Below are 12379 nucleotides of genomic sequence, written 5' to 3'. Positions count from 1 at the left end.
AACATTTGAAAGAGCATTGTCTTTACATACCCTGAAAATTATTAATTAAACGTAAGAAAAATTATTCAGAATTCACTTTTAACAGCTTGGAACAATTTTTGATTATTATTCCCATAACTGGGATACGTGAGCAGGTACACAGGTGTTCCAGATAAAACTCCTCGGCCTCGTATTTTGAAAACGGCTAGAAACAATAAATTCTGTAAACGTCGTTGTAATTAGCTTGAAGGCGAAAGCTTAATTTAATACATCGGAAATATGACGCATATATTGCAACGTACACTTTTTTAACGGATTAGACCAGTACGATTCCAATGGCATAAAATACTTACGTTTCCATTAGTTTTAAATTTTAAATAGGATAAATTATCTAAATGGAGAGGTACATCTCGTTGCTATTATATTGTTGTAGAAATGGATGTGCAAATGCAATTTTAGCGTCTGAAATCGTAGAGTACAACAATTTTCTTTTCTGCCTGTGAAAAGTAGTTAAATGTTTTAATTTTGAAAAATATTTATGATGAAAATTGGACGGTAATAGCAGCTATACTCCTTGGCCAGCTCGCAGACCACATTTAACACCCCTTAGCTTTCTTGTTGTGGTGATACGTAAACGATTTGGCATATATGCGACCCTTGTGTCATTTAGAATATTAAAAAAAATATATATGAATAGTTGTGTCTCCTCAACGCGTGATTTACCCCGATAAATTGTGAACTAATAGGAGGTATTGTGTCTAATGTGAAAGACTACAATCCGAATATACACTTATTAAATGACTTCTTTTTGACGGATCCTACTAGTTGTAAGTTCGCGTCACTACACCGACGCTCTATATGCGTCATGTTTGCAGTGTATTAAATTAAGCTTCCCCCTTCAAGTTACAAACAATAACTTTTACAGAATTTCAACATTTCTATCCGTTCTCCGGGGTTTTACCTATGATACCTCCATACATAACTACATGGAATGCCTCAATAATTACGACCCATGCGAAAACGGTCACTTTTTTGTAAATAGAGTTTATTGGTAGTTGTATTGTGGATAACATTCATATTCCAAATTAAAATTAATTCATTATTTATATTACGTTGATACATTGCCAGTCATTTCACAATCCACTTCCACACGTAGTCAAATCATGTCAGAAATGTGTTAAAATCTCGTGTAAAGTAGGTAATACGTACACAGGGATTTTATTTTCAAGGAAGTGGCGAAGTTTTTTGAAAGTGTGATGGATCTTCTAAGTGGAGATTCATGGTTGATTTATTTAGTATTTTAATTGATTTAAATGAATCACTCATCTCAAAGAAAATACATATTTGCGATTACAGCACAGGAGACCAGAAGGTAAATGTAAATGGCATTTTGATGTTCATCTTTACAAATTTTTTAAGTGGGAAATGTGATATGCCTTTGATCCGCATTCATACGATCAGTTGTACCTACATAACAATTTCTATTAACGAGTATATCAAAAACTTATCTTTTAAAGTCATTGTTACATCTACTAAACAGATCGAAACATAAAAGGTATTAACGGTATGCAGTTCCGTGGAATAAAATAAACAGAATTTAATGCCGTAAGATTATACTTTTTAAAATGTAACTTAAATCGGAGCTATATTTAAAATTTGTTGCACTTCATACTGATAATAATAGATTCCATTGTTATATTAATTACGTTTACATTATTAGTCACTAGTAAAAATTCAACAGTGCACAATATGACACATTTCTGGTAATTCAAGTAGTTTGGATGTAATTTATTTAGCAGCCGCAATATTGTCATTGTTCTGTAGTTCACCATTATAGACCGATGTTAATGTTGTAACCAAGAACTGCAACATTTTAGATTACTAATTTGAGTTGTTACATGATTTTAACGTAAGTAACACTTCCCAGGTCGAATAATAAGCGTGGAACTACATATAAGTTAAACATATGAAGTAACGACTCAAGCAAAGTTAAAACTCCAATTAGTGGATAAGGAAATATTTCATTTTCCTGTAGACTAATTAGTCTAGTCTTTGTCACGTTGCAATCAACAATATTCCTTGATTGTTCAACTAAATAAGTTTCATTTAAAAAGCCAATTTTGCTCTAAATTTAGTTTCGAATTTTCATCAAACTATTTAGGGGCCTTGACGTCTTGAATTACATCTAATAAGACAAAAAATGGCGTTTAATATTTGCTATTGAAAAAAACAAAACAGTTTCTTAAAAGAATATTTATCCGTGAAAGTATTGTTGCAATAAAATTTTACGGAGTCAGGTGGTTTTACCTAAATGTAAATTATTCTGTACTCTTAACAGATGGAGAGACAAGGCAAACAAGCGATGGAACAAGCTCTAAGAGAGCGTGAGAGAGAACGTGAACGTGCCACTATTGCTAAAAGGTGGACGAAGCGAGAGGAAGCAGATTTCTTCCGAGTCGCCGCATCATACGGCGTCATATACTATAGAAAGAAGAAATCTTACGACTGGACTAAATTTAAACAGTTAGCCCGCCTAGAGAAAAAGGGCGATGAAGAGCTAACAGAGTATTACAAACATTTCGTGATGATGTGCAAAAAGCAAACTGGCATTCATTCTGAGGATGGGTCATACGATACCAGCATAGAACATATCAGTGAAGAAAAGGCGAGGCGTACATTGGAAAGGCTAGAACTATTATCTAGAATTCGTGAGGAAGTCCTAACACACCCAAAACTGGACGAGAGATTGAAAGTTTGTCTGACGTCAGCTGACATGCCAGATTGGTGGATAGCGGGAAAACATGACAAAGATCTTCTTTTAGGTGTTGCCAAGTTAGTATTTCGAATTGTTCGGGGTTGTAAATATTGTAACGCGCTTGTTTTTATAGGCATGGACTTGGACGAACGGATTACTATTTATTAAATGACCCGGATTTGTCGTTCCAAGAAATCCTTCGAAAAAAGGTAAATTCAGAGAATTTAGCTGCAGAAACCAAAGACGCCATTAAACTTGAGAGCCACGAAGACATTCTCAAGTTTGATAAAGACGAGATCCTTGTCAAACTCGAGAAGGGTGAAGGTACTTTAAAAATAGAAAAAGTAGCCGTCAAAAAAGAAAGCACTGAAGAAAAGGATAAGAAAGTTGAGGAGAATAGCAAAGTAGAATTAACGATAGTGAAAAGTGAGAAGACCGAAAATGAAGAAAAAGTCAAACCGGAAGAGAAACCGAAAGTCGAACCTGAGGAAATTATCAACGAGAAGAAAGAAGATATTGTTGAGGAACAACCGGACTCTTCTGAAAACAAAACTATTGAAACGGAAAACACAGAAGAACAAGTAGAACCTAGTGAAGAAGTAGAGACTCCAAAAACAGAGACCAATGATCAGCAAGAAAAAGAGGCCACCGTTCCTGAAAAAACTGAAGAGAAACCTCCTCCAGAAACGAAAAAAGCTGAAGAAACGTCTACAAACGAAGTTAAAGAAAAAGTTGAAGTCAAACCACCTAAAACTCAGTTCGAGGATGAATCTGATCTATGTTCGAAACAAGCCGCTGAACTGAAGGCCATGTTTCCTGATTTGGAAGTAATCCAACCGTTATCACGGCTATCCCAAGTAGATACTTTCGTTTTGCGAGATAAACAAGGTACTGGTGCTTTGGACTTCAGCGAAACTACAGTTGCACAACTCTTTAACAATGCAGTAAAGTGGCCAAAAGAGTATGCAATCCAAGTTAGACTTCAACATATTATTTATGCCATCGAGACGAAAGAATGGCCTGCCACAAAGAGTTTCTCTGCATATGCTACTGGTATCGGTAACGAATTCGATATTCCAGTTCACGAACTGCCAAACGATCCTCCGAAACGTGATTCTTCAACCCCAATGTCTATAGGCGATGCAGAGTTGATGTCGATCAGCGATAGAACTAATTACAATAGAAAACGTAAAAGACACATAGCCATTGACGTAGAGACAGAGCGAGCAAAATTGCATGCATTGTTGAACAGTAGTCATATGACTAATCCCAAACATGGGTTATCTTCATGGGATGAAGACTCAGAAGATTCGCGAAGGTCAACACCAGTACAATCCAATTTGCAACCCCCACCAGCTCATCAACAAACTAGTTCAAGACTACTGGGCATGTCTTACGAAAAGTACCATTCCCCCAAAACCATCGGACAAACGACGGTTATTCCTGGGACCAGTAGTACCTTGACACCAATTGACTTAAGTTCAAGGTAATAAAATTGGAAAACGAAAAGGAAATAGAAATATGCATTTAATGTATTCTTAATTTCAGTATAACAAAGTCGACTGATAAGAATGTGGATCTCCAAAATGAAGTTCAAGACTTTTCGATGCCTTCAAAGAAACAAGCCGCTTTAGGTGGTGGAGGAAAATCAGGAAATAAACTAGACGACACTCTGACAAAACTAATGAAGAGGAAGAATTGTGTAAGTACCTAAGTTTTTTATGTTTATCTATCTCACTTCCCAATAAAACATATTTCTTGAAAATGGTTTTAGTTTGTAATATAATCATGAATTAAACGTTAATACAACTTGCTTACTTCTGAGTAAATAGTGCCGATTCCATCACAACAAAATTCATTTTATTAGCAAACTGTTCTCTATATTCCATAAGATTGATGCAGTTGATTAATATTATATAATAATTTACAGCCTGTAGAAGAGCCCGTGGTTGGAAAAGAAAAAAAGCGCCGAAAACTGGACGAGATCGTTCTTGGTCTTTCGGCGGCAAAAGAACAGTCCCTGTTCCCAGAATCCTCTAAAAAACCTACAGTTACGCCAAGTGTAACCGTAACACCGACCTCAGCCCCAGTAAGCTCTTCCCATAACATGACACAAAAACCTTTTACAATCACTGTTACTTCCGTTCCTTCTTCAGCTCCTTCCAGTCGTAACAGTTCCATCCCCAATATCCTCCCTTCGGGTATTTCAAGTTCAAGCACTTCTAAGGATACTTACTCATCATTCCTTGCACAAGCTGAACAGCAGAACCTGTTGATGAAAAAGCAGCAGCAGCAGCAAAGGAAAAGTTACGAAGCAATGATAGCAGACATTGGAAGTTCTAAAGTAAATTCTTACTCACATGAAGCTAAAGTTAATAAGTGGTTGGCAGAACAGAACGCTGCCTTAGCGGAACAGCCTCTGGGTGCCGACTATTTATCGCCACGACGAAGACGTCCGAGGATAGATCCGACCTTACTGGACTGGAAAAAGTTGACAGGTGACGAAAATGTGTCGGTGATTCACAGAGTGTCTGGGAAAAAACTGACAGGTCCAAAGGCTCCAACGTTGAAGCGCTTGGGTCAGTGGTTAGTGGAAAATCCTATGTACGACATAGATCCAAAGTGGGCCGAACTGGTGAAAGAGAGGGGCAATTTAAGTCACGATTTACAAAAACGCGTACCTGGTGGTAGTTCGAAGAAGACGACGCCCGGCCGACCGCCTTTGTTGTCAAGTCCTACCGGCTCAACGTCGAGCGTCAGTTCAGCGAATATAAGTACTTCGATACCGTCAAGTTTGTCGTTCCCGACTTTAAGCAGCAGCGGTTTAAGCGGAATCAATTCAAATCTGCTGTCAGGGTTGTCCGGTTTAGGTCAGTTTGACCCGAAAAATAACCCATTGTTGATGCCCTTCGCCGGCTTGCCTAACATGAACGCTCTAAGTTCTATGGGGAGTTTGGGCAATTTGACCAACATGAATTTGTTTGCCAACTTGGCCGGTTTAGGATTGCCGGGATTGGGTGCTATGGACGCAGCTGGCTTATCAGGAGAGAAAACGACGTCGAGTAAGAGTAGTAACACCAAAGCGCAAAAGCCTCAAGAAGCGCATAGTAGTAGCAAGTCGCAGCCCTCTAGTAGCAGTTCGATTCCAACGACAAATCCCTTCCCTTTCTTTTTCCCAAACCCGAGTTTACTGTACACTCCTCTGGGGTTAGGAGGTTTGAATCCGTTTACTCTGCAACCGGGAATGTCTGCAGCGTATGACACTCTTGCCCAACAATGTGGTTTGTTAAATGGCAGCTTGAACCCCGCTGCTTCGCCAAATTCGAGTATGAAAACTAGCAAATCGAGTAGTTCGAGACCTAGTTCGTCTTCGACGGTGACGACAGCGACGACGTCGTCAACATCGGGTGTTAAATCGATGCGAAGCAGTAGAGAAGCACAATTGCAGCAGTTACTGCTGCCACCTGACACTCAAATCCTAGAGACCATATCGAAAGCAGCGAGTTCGTTGGACGCGAATTTGAAACAAGCCAAAGGCGATAAGAAAGAAGACAAAAGGAAAGCTCTTGAAAGCCTGAGGGGGATGTTACCGACAGATTTCACGTCATCTCCTGACAAGTACAAAGATAAAAAAGGCATGCCAGGACTGGCAGATTTCACAAAACTGCTCGAAGCTCAAACGGGCACCAGTAAGAAATCGCAGGAACAACAAATGAAAGAAGCTATAGAACAGTTGAGCAAAAGCAGTGCGGAACTGACGGCGAAAGCCGTTGGTGAGGACAGCAGTTCAACGAAGAGGCCGCGGGAGTCGTTAGAATCGTCAGAAACGGCATCGATCGAAGAAAACCCGCCCAAGAAGATGAAAGAGTCGCCATCACCGCAACCCGAGAAAAGTAGTGTCAATACAGGGAACGAACAAGAAGGAGTCGATATTGAAACGCTGCTGCCACCGTCGACGGTGGTGAAAACGTTGTGCGTCAACGTGGAGAAGTTGCAAGAGAAACCGAAAGAAAAGGACGATAGTGAAGAGAAGAAGGAAGATCCACCGTGTCCTCCGAAAGAGGAGGAAGTGAAAGAGGTGGAAGAAAAGAAGGAAGAGGCTCCGCCTCCTCCTGTCGAAGCCCCGCCCGAAAGTCCGCCGAAGAAGAGCACAAAAAGAACGCGAGGGAAGAGGAAATCGGGGGAACTGCCGCCAATTGATCCGGAGGCAATAATCGAAAAGAAAAACTTACGTTCGAGTGCTAGTCGGTCTGCTGCTGCGGCGGCCGCGAGGGCAGCGGCGGAGCAAGCGGCTGCTAAGCAAGCCGAAGCAGAAAATGCACAGAAACTACAAGATAGTGAAAGTGCGTCGTAAATAATACCAAATTTATAAAGTGTATAAAATTACTAGTGACAAATTGTGGGTATTTGGTGGACTGTGATACAATTGAACTTGACTTCTATAGTGACTAGGTAACGACGATGATGAGTATTGCTTTGAAGTTAGTTTGATGGAACTGAATAATTACGCTTCATGAAATATTATGTATTCCCATATTAATAACAATGAATATTTTTAGGGTATAATTACACTAGTAAGCTTAAAACTTTTGATGAAAATTGTAATCAAACTGTAATATTTTAAATAAGTTTAAAAGAGTTAACGAAATGATGCATCGGAGAGACTCGAATGTTTTCTAAAGAAATTTCATGGGAAAATTATGGGAAAACGCTGTGAAAATGATAAAACGTCCCGACTAAAAATGAAAATTTGTTCATATTGCAACTGTTTCTGTAAATTTAGTCTCGACTATTCCCAGTCAGGAATTTTTATCAGCTGTTCCAGTAAATTTCCTCATTACTGTATTGATATTTCTGACTTTAATTTTTTTACAATTTGTACATACAATAATTTAGGGTTTTTTCAACAAAACGATTTTTTTAATAATGCAGTGTGAAAAGTGTGTAAATAAACTTTAGTGTTTTTTATTTCTTTTCTTTTTTTTTATTCGATCATATATGTATGTTAAATAGTGGTATAAGTCTGATCGATATTTATTATAATTTTTACATTGTCGTCCTGACTTACGTATTTATTTTTATTATTATTTTTTGAATCTGCATTTAAGTAACTAGCAGTAAAATGCTAGAGTTTTAGATCTGTTTTCATCATATTCAACGTGTACAAGTATCATAGCATGGTAGCTCTCTCATTTATTGTTATAATGTTCATATAGATAATTAAACAATATAAATGAACCTGTTTTTATTTATTTCGTTGATTGTATAACATTGAAATAAAAGACAATACGATGTTAATACTATAAATTAGTTCTGTACATAAAGTTTATGTAATTTAATGTTCACAAGTAGCAGTTTGATGCTGAATGGAACATAAACGGTATTATTTTGCCAGATGGTTTTGTATTCTAACATGGGAAAAGTTTGTTAAATACTGAACGCTGAAGTCAGCTCACTAATTGTACATTTAATAACAGCATTCACTCCTGCTAATAAAAATTTTGCCTAATCCCGAATACATGAGAATTACTCGATAATAAATTGGATGGATCACCGTTTAAACGAACGCAAAACAAAACTTTTAAGATTTTGTAGCTATTCATCTCATATCTTATAAAAATACCAATTTTTTTCTGTATCAATGGTAGTGGACGACACGGTTAAAGTAGGTAATATAAATAAATAATTACTAAACTTAAGCTTTATAGCACACGAACAATGAAAATAAACCACATCTAGAGAAGAGGCATTAATGGCACCAATTTTGGGGACTTATAACTCATTAGGTATTAGGCGGTATCACTAAAGACGAAAAGTGATGGGGTCAATATTAAATAAGTGACAATGGTTATCAAAGAGTTACGGACGAAAAGGGAAAACAAAATATAAATTTGTGCGAGTGTATGAGTTCCGTCTCACTTCAGTTGGCCCACTCGTTAAAAATCTAATTTTGATCCCTTGGACGATATAATTTAAATGAATAAGTTAATATACATATGATGTACCTTATTGCTTCTATTAAAAATAATTTTATAATATAGGGTCGTCTAACACTGAATGGTATTAGCAATTTTAGTAAAAATAGGGTTGCACAGAATTTTGTGAACAAGTTACCATTGTGTGTGACACCTCTTTTATTTTTGATAACAGCATTAATTCTATATGACATCGTGTTTACTAATTTCTAGCAATCTCGTGCGAATTCGTTCCAAATTCTTGGTAGTTTTTCTTTTAATGCTGCTATTGTGTTTGCTGGGTTTGCACGAAGTGTTTTTTTTTTATTTTATTTTATTCCATAGTGTTTCTATGAGAGCAAGTCAGGACTGCTGAAAACGCATTTTAGTACAGGGATATTGTTTTCTGTAAACCATCATGAAGGTCTTTAAGACAGAGACTTTAAATATGTATCCTGAAGCATTACTGGGTGGATCTAAACTTTCTTCTGTCTAATAATTAGATGTTAAAATATTTTCCTGTACCTGTTGCCGACATCGACCACCACACACCATAACAGATGCTGTAAAATGTAAATTTAACTTTTTCTTTCAAACAATATGGCTGATATGTTTCATTTTTCAGTAGAATTACTTGATCTCTGATATCACCCACAGAAACTTAAACCGTCACTCCACTCATCAGTCATTAGTCATCACTCCACTGTTCAATAGACCCATTTTGATATTCTTTGCCTCAATTTTCCTTTGGTTTTTTTGTAAAGAGTGGCATTTCTTTGGCCTAAAATTTTTATGATAATTTTATTGTACCTAACTACTTACAATTATTTACTTTTTATGCTCCAAATCCTAATCTGTGAGCTTCCCAATAACATATGTGTTTTTGAAGCAGCTCGAGTTGTTACTAAACCCGAAAACGAAATATCAGTCATAAAAGTAAATCAACGGCCAAAAATGTGAGAATCAAATTTGGGTATCGAGGATTTTGTGTAGAAATAAATTCTATCCGTACCACATTACATTGGTGCTAGAATTAAAATAGACTGATGATTACCCTAAAAGACTGTAATTGTGTCATTGTGTACCTTTTTTATATATAAACGAACGGGATTACATGGCGAGACCGAGTGGCCGGACCACACACTCAAATTGTGTGTTTTTCTCTCTTTACCGTTTTCACGTGAATGTTTATCTGCAATACCGGATTTTCAACCCTAGTGAATCAGGCTGCCAAATCAGCAGCGTCCTTTGCAGAGATGGGAGTCGCATGCAGTTACTTTAATGACGGTTTCTCTTACTTCCTGGGCGTAAGTTAAGGATCCATTGTAATTTGATTCATTCGCAAATGACTACTTTCAAGTTTTCTCGACGTTTCATGACTTCTAGAGTACGAAGGAGTAGGTCTCACATTTCTGTTTGTCAGTTTCTCTATATGAAGCCATGATTTATATTTATTTTATGTTATCAGTGTTATCATTTATGCGTTCTACGACTTGAATTTTGAACATTTATTCTCAGACATACCTCTCACAGCGAAGTTTTTAGTAAAACCACGTTATTATTGCTGTGTTTATTTCATATGTATTTGTAACTGGAGTTAACGTATAGGTAGTTTCACTTCACGTAAATTCTTATTGCTTTTATATGCAATAGTGTGACGAAAATTAGTTTGCGTTGCATTTTTTTTAATTCATTTAATAAGGATCTTAACTTTTACGTAAAAGTACTCTGGTATCGTCCAAAACTTTATAAAAAAATGACACAGAGAGTTTACTTACCGCCATATGGTAGTACCTACTAACTGTGAAGCTAATTTTCCTTAAAACATCACTTACTGTATTGAGGGTATAACATATAACCAACAGTGAAACACTGCCAACAATAAACAATTATTCTAACAAGTAGTGAATTTATCAAACCTGTACTGGATTAAGCTCGCACTGAGTATACCTACATATCTCTTGAAGCTTTTGTTCAATAGGCTAATGCACTAAAAGAAATACTGAAGGATTGCGAGTTGCAATACTTTGTCTGGAATATGAACTTGTACTAATTTCAGCTGCTCCATTTTGTTCTCCGATAAATAAGAAATATGTTAGAACGTATGGGGAATTCTTTGCTCCACATCACAACAGTGGATAAAATAAACCATAACTAACAATATTTTCTACAAGATCTTTCTGATTACTACCATTAATAACTTAACGCCCCAGGAAGAAAAAATGAGGAATCCTGTGTAAATCTTTTTACATGTAGGGATTAGAAGATTTTTCTCCGTCCGCCGCAATTTACAGTCACCATGTCTGAAATTATAACATAACAACGTTTTTGGTTTTTGCGCCGGAAGTTAAAAATTAACTTTCTTATTAGTTGAAGTGGTTATAACTTCGGCTAACTCATTTTTCCATCGGTTAAAACCACATCATGGGCTTTGCCAATCATTCTGGTATGACAGCAGCTTTTGGACCTTCGTTCAATATAGGCGAAATTCTTTCATGGATTTCTTTCGCGGTTTTCCTTTCCAAGAAGAAGAACTAAATCATACAATGAATTGTAATTTTCGCTATTTCTAGAAATCACTCGACACACTAGTAGCCTAGAGCCTACCTACATATGCAGTTATTATTGTTTTTCTTTTTCTCACCTTAGAAGACACTACGAATTAAGCTATTCACTAAACTACTCTTGTCAGAACTTTCTCGACTAAAGCAACTTTCTAACAAAAAAAAAAAATGCACTGAAATCAGTTCATCCGTTCGGGAGCTACGGTGCAACAGACATCAGTTGATGATCTTGAAATGGCTGGAGTAATTATCATCAAACATAGCTAAGAACCATCTCGATCAAACCAGCATTCAACGAAAAAAAACCGGATTGAAATCGGTTCATCAGTTTGGGAGCTACGGTGCCACAGACAAATACATAAACAGAAAAAGGTTTCAGAATTAAAAAATGACTGAAGTGATTATCATCAAACATAGCTAAAAACCATCCCGATTAAACCAGCTTTCACACAAAAAGAAAAAAATGCATTGAAATCGGTTCATACATTTTATATAAATTCAAACTACACGACAAAATAAGCGACAATTAAAGGTTACGAGACACTTTTTTTGAGTACAATATTTCAAAATTCAAAATATACAGTAGCGGTCATTTCTACGGAACCACTCGATAAAAAGTCAAGTTGATAGCCCTGTCATCTAGTACTTTACGCCGAACGCGGTTGGTAGCGGTAGTTGATATGGCAATCGAAACTAGCACAACACGAATGTTTCAGTTGCCCTCAGTTATGCCGCACTGTATCCTGTGCAGACTGTATGTTCTGTTCATCTGTTTATTAAAATAAAATATCTACACTGACAATGGGGCCATCTAACCTGTCAAATTTTTGATACCTATGTTTTCCCCCAGAAACCCGTCAAGGTCACTTACACCAAACAAATTTTGAAAATTTACACTAGGGAGTGGTTCTATAGAAAAGATCGCGACTTTATATTTGATTTCACCGACCAGTATTCGAGTTCTCCATCTTCAGGTCTCTATAGGAAGCATTTGCAGTGTGTGTACCTTAGATCATATAATAAATAGATACCAATACTCAAACTGAAAGCTGTGACTAGACATGAAGCTATCTGTTGTCGTTTTCTACGTCAAGGGGAGTAGTATAATGCTATCCTTGTGTGATCAC

At 36.9% G+C, this 12379-nt stretch overlaps 1 protein-coding gene across 2 annotated transcripts in view; it reads left to right on the top strand.

The window, feature by feature from the left end:
- Nucleotides 1-7972, top strand: part of Kis (kismet) — a 39464-nt gene extending 31492 nt beyond the window's left edge. For both annotated transcript variants that reach the window (XM_064046866.1, XM_064046865.1), the window contains 4 exons: nt 2318-2811; nt 2868-4220; nt 4283-4436; nt 4665-7972. In XM_064046866.1, the coding sequence (XP_063902936.1) occupies nt 2318-2811; nt 2868-4220; nt 4283-4436; nt 4665-7088 (4425 nt within the window). In that variant the 3' untranslated portion in view covers nt 7089-7972. The remainder of the gene's footprint in view (nt 1-2317; nt 2812-2867; nt 4221-4282; nt 4437-4664) is intronic.
- Nucleotides 7973-12379: the final 4407 nt, after the last annotated feature.

Source organism: Zophobas morio, unplaced genomic scaffold (assembly GCF_036711695.1).
Source record: "Zophobas morio isolate AGI-343-1 ecotype UQ-CSIRO unplaced genomic scaffold, CSIRO_AGI_Zmor_V1 ptg000005l, whole genome shotgun sequence".
Lineage (NCBI taxonomy): Eukaryota > Metazoa > Arthropoda > Insecta > Coleoptera > Tenebrionidae > Zophobas > Zophobas morio.
This window is presented reverse-complemented; position numbering and strand designations above follow the sequence as displayed.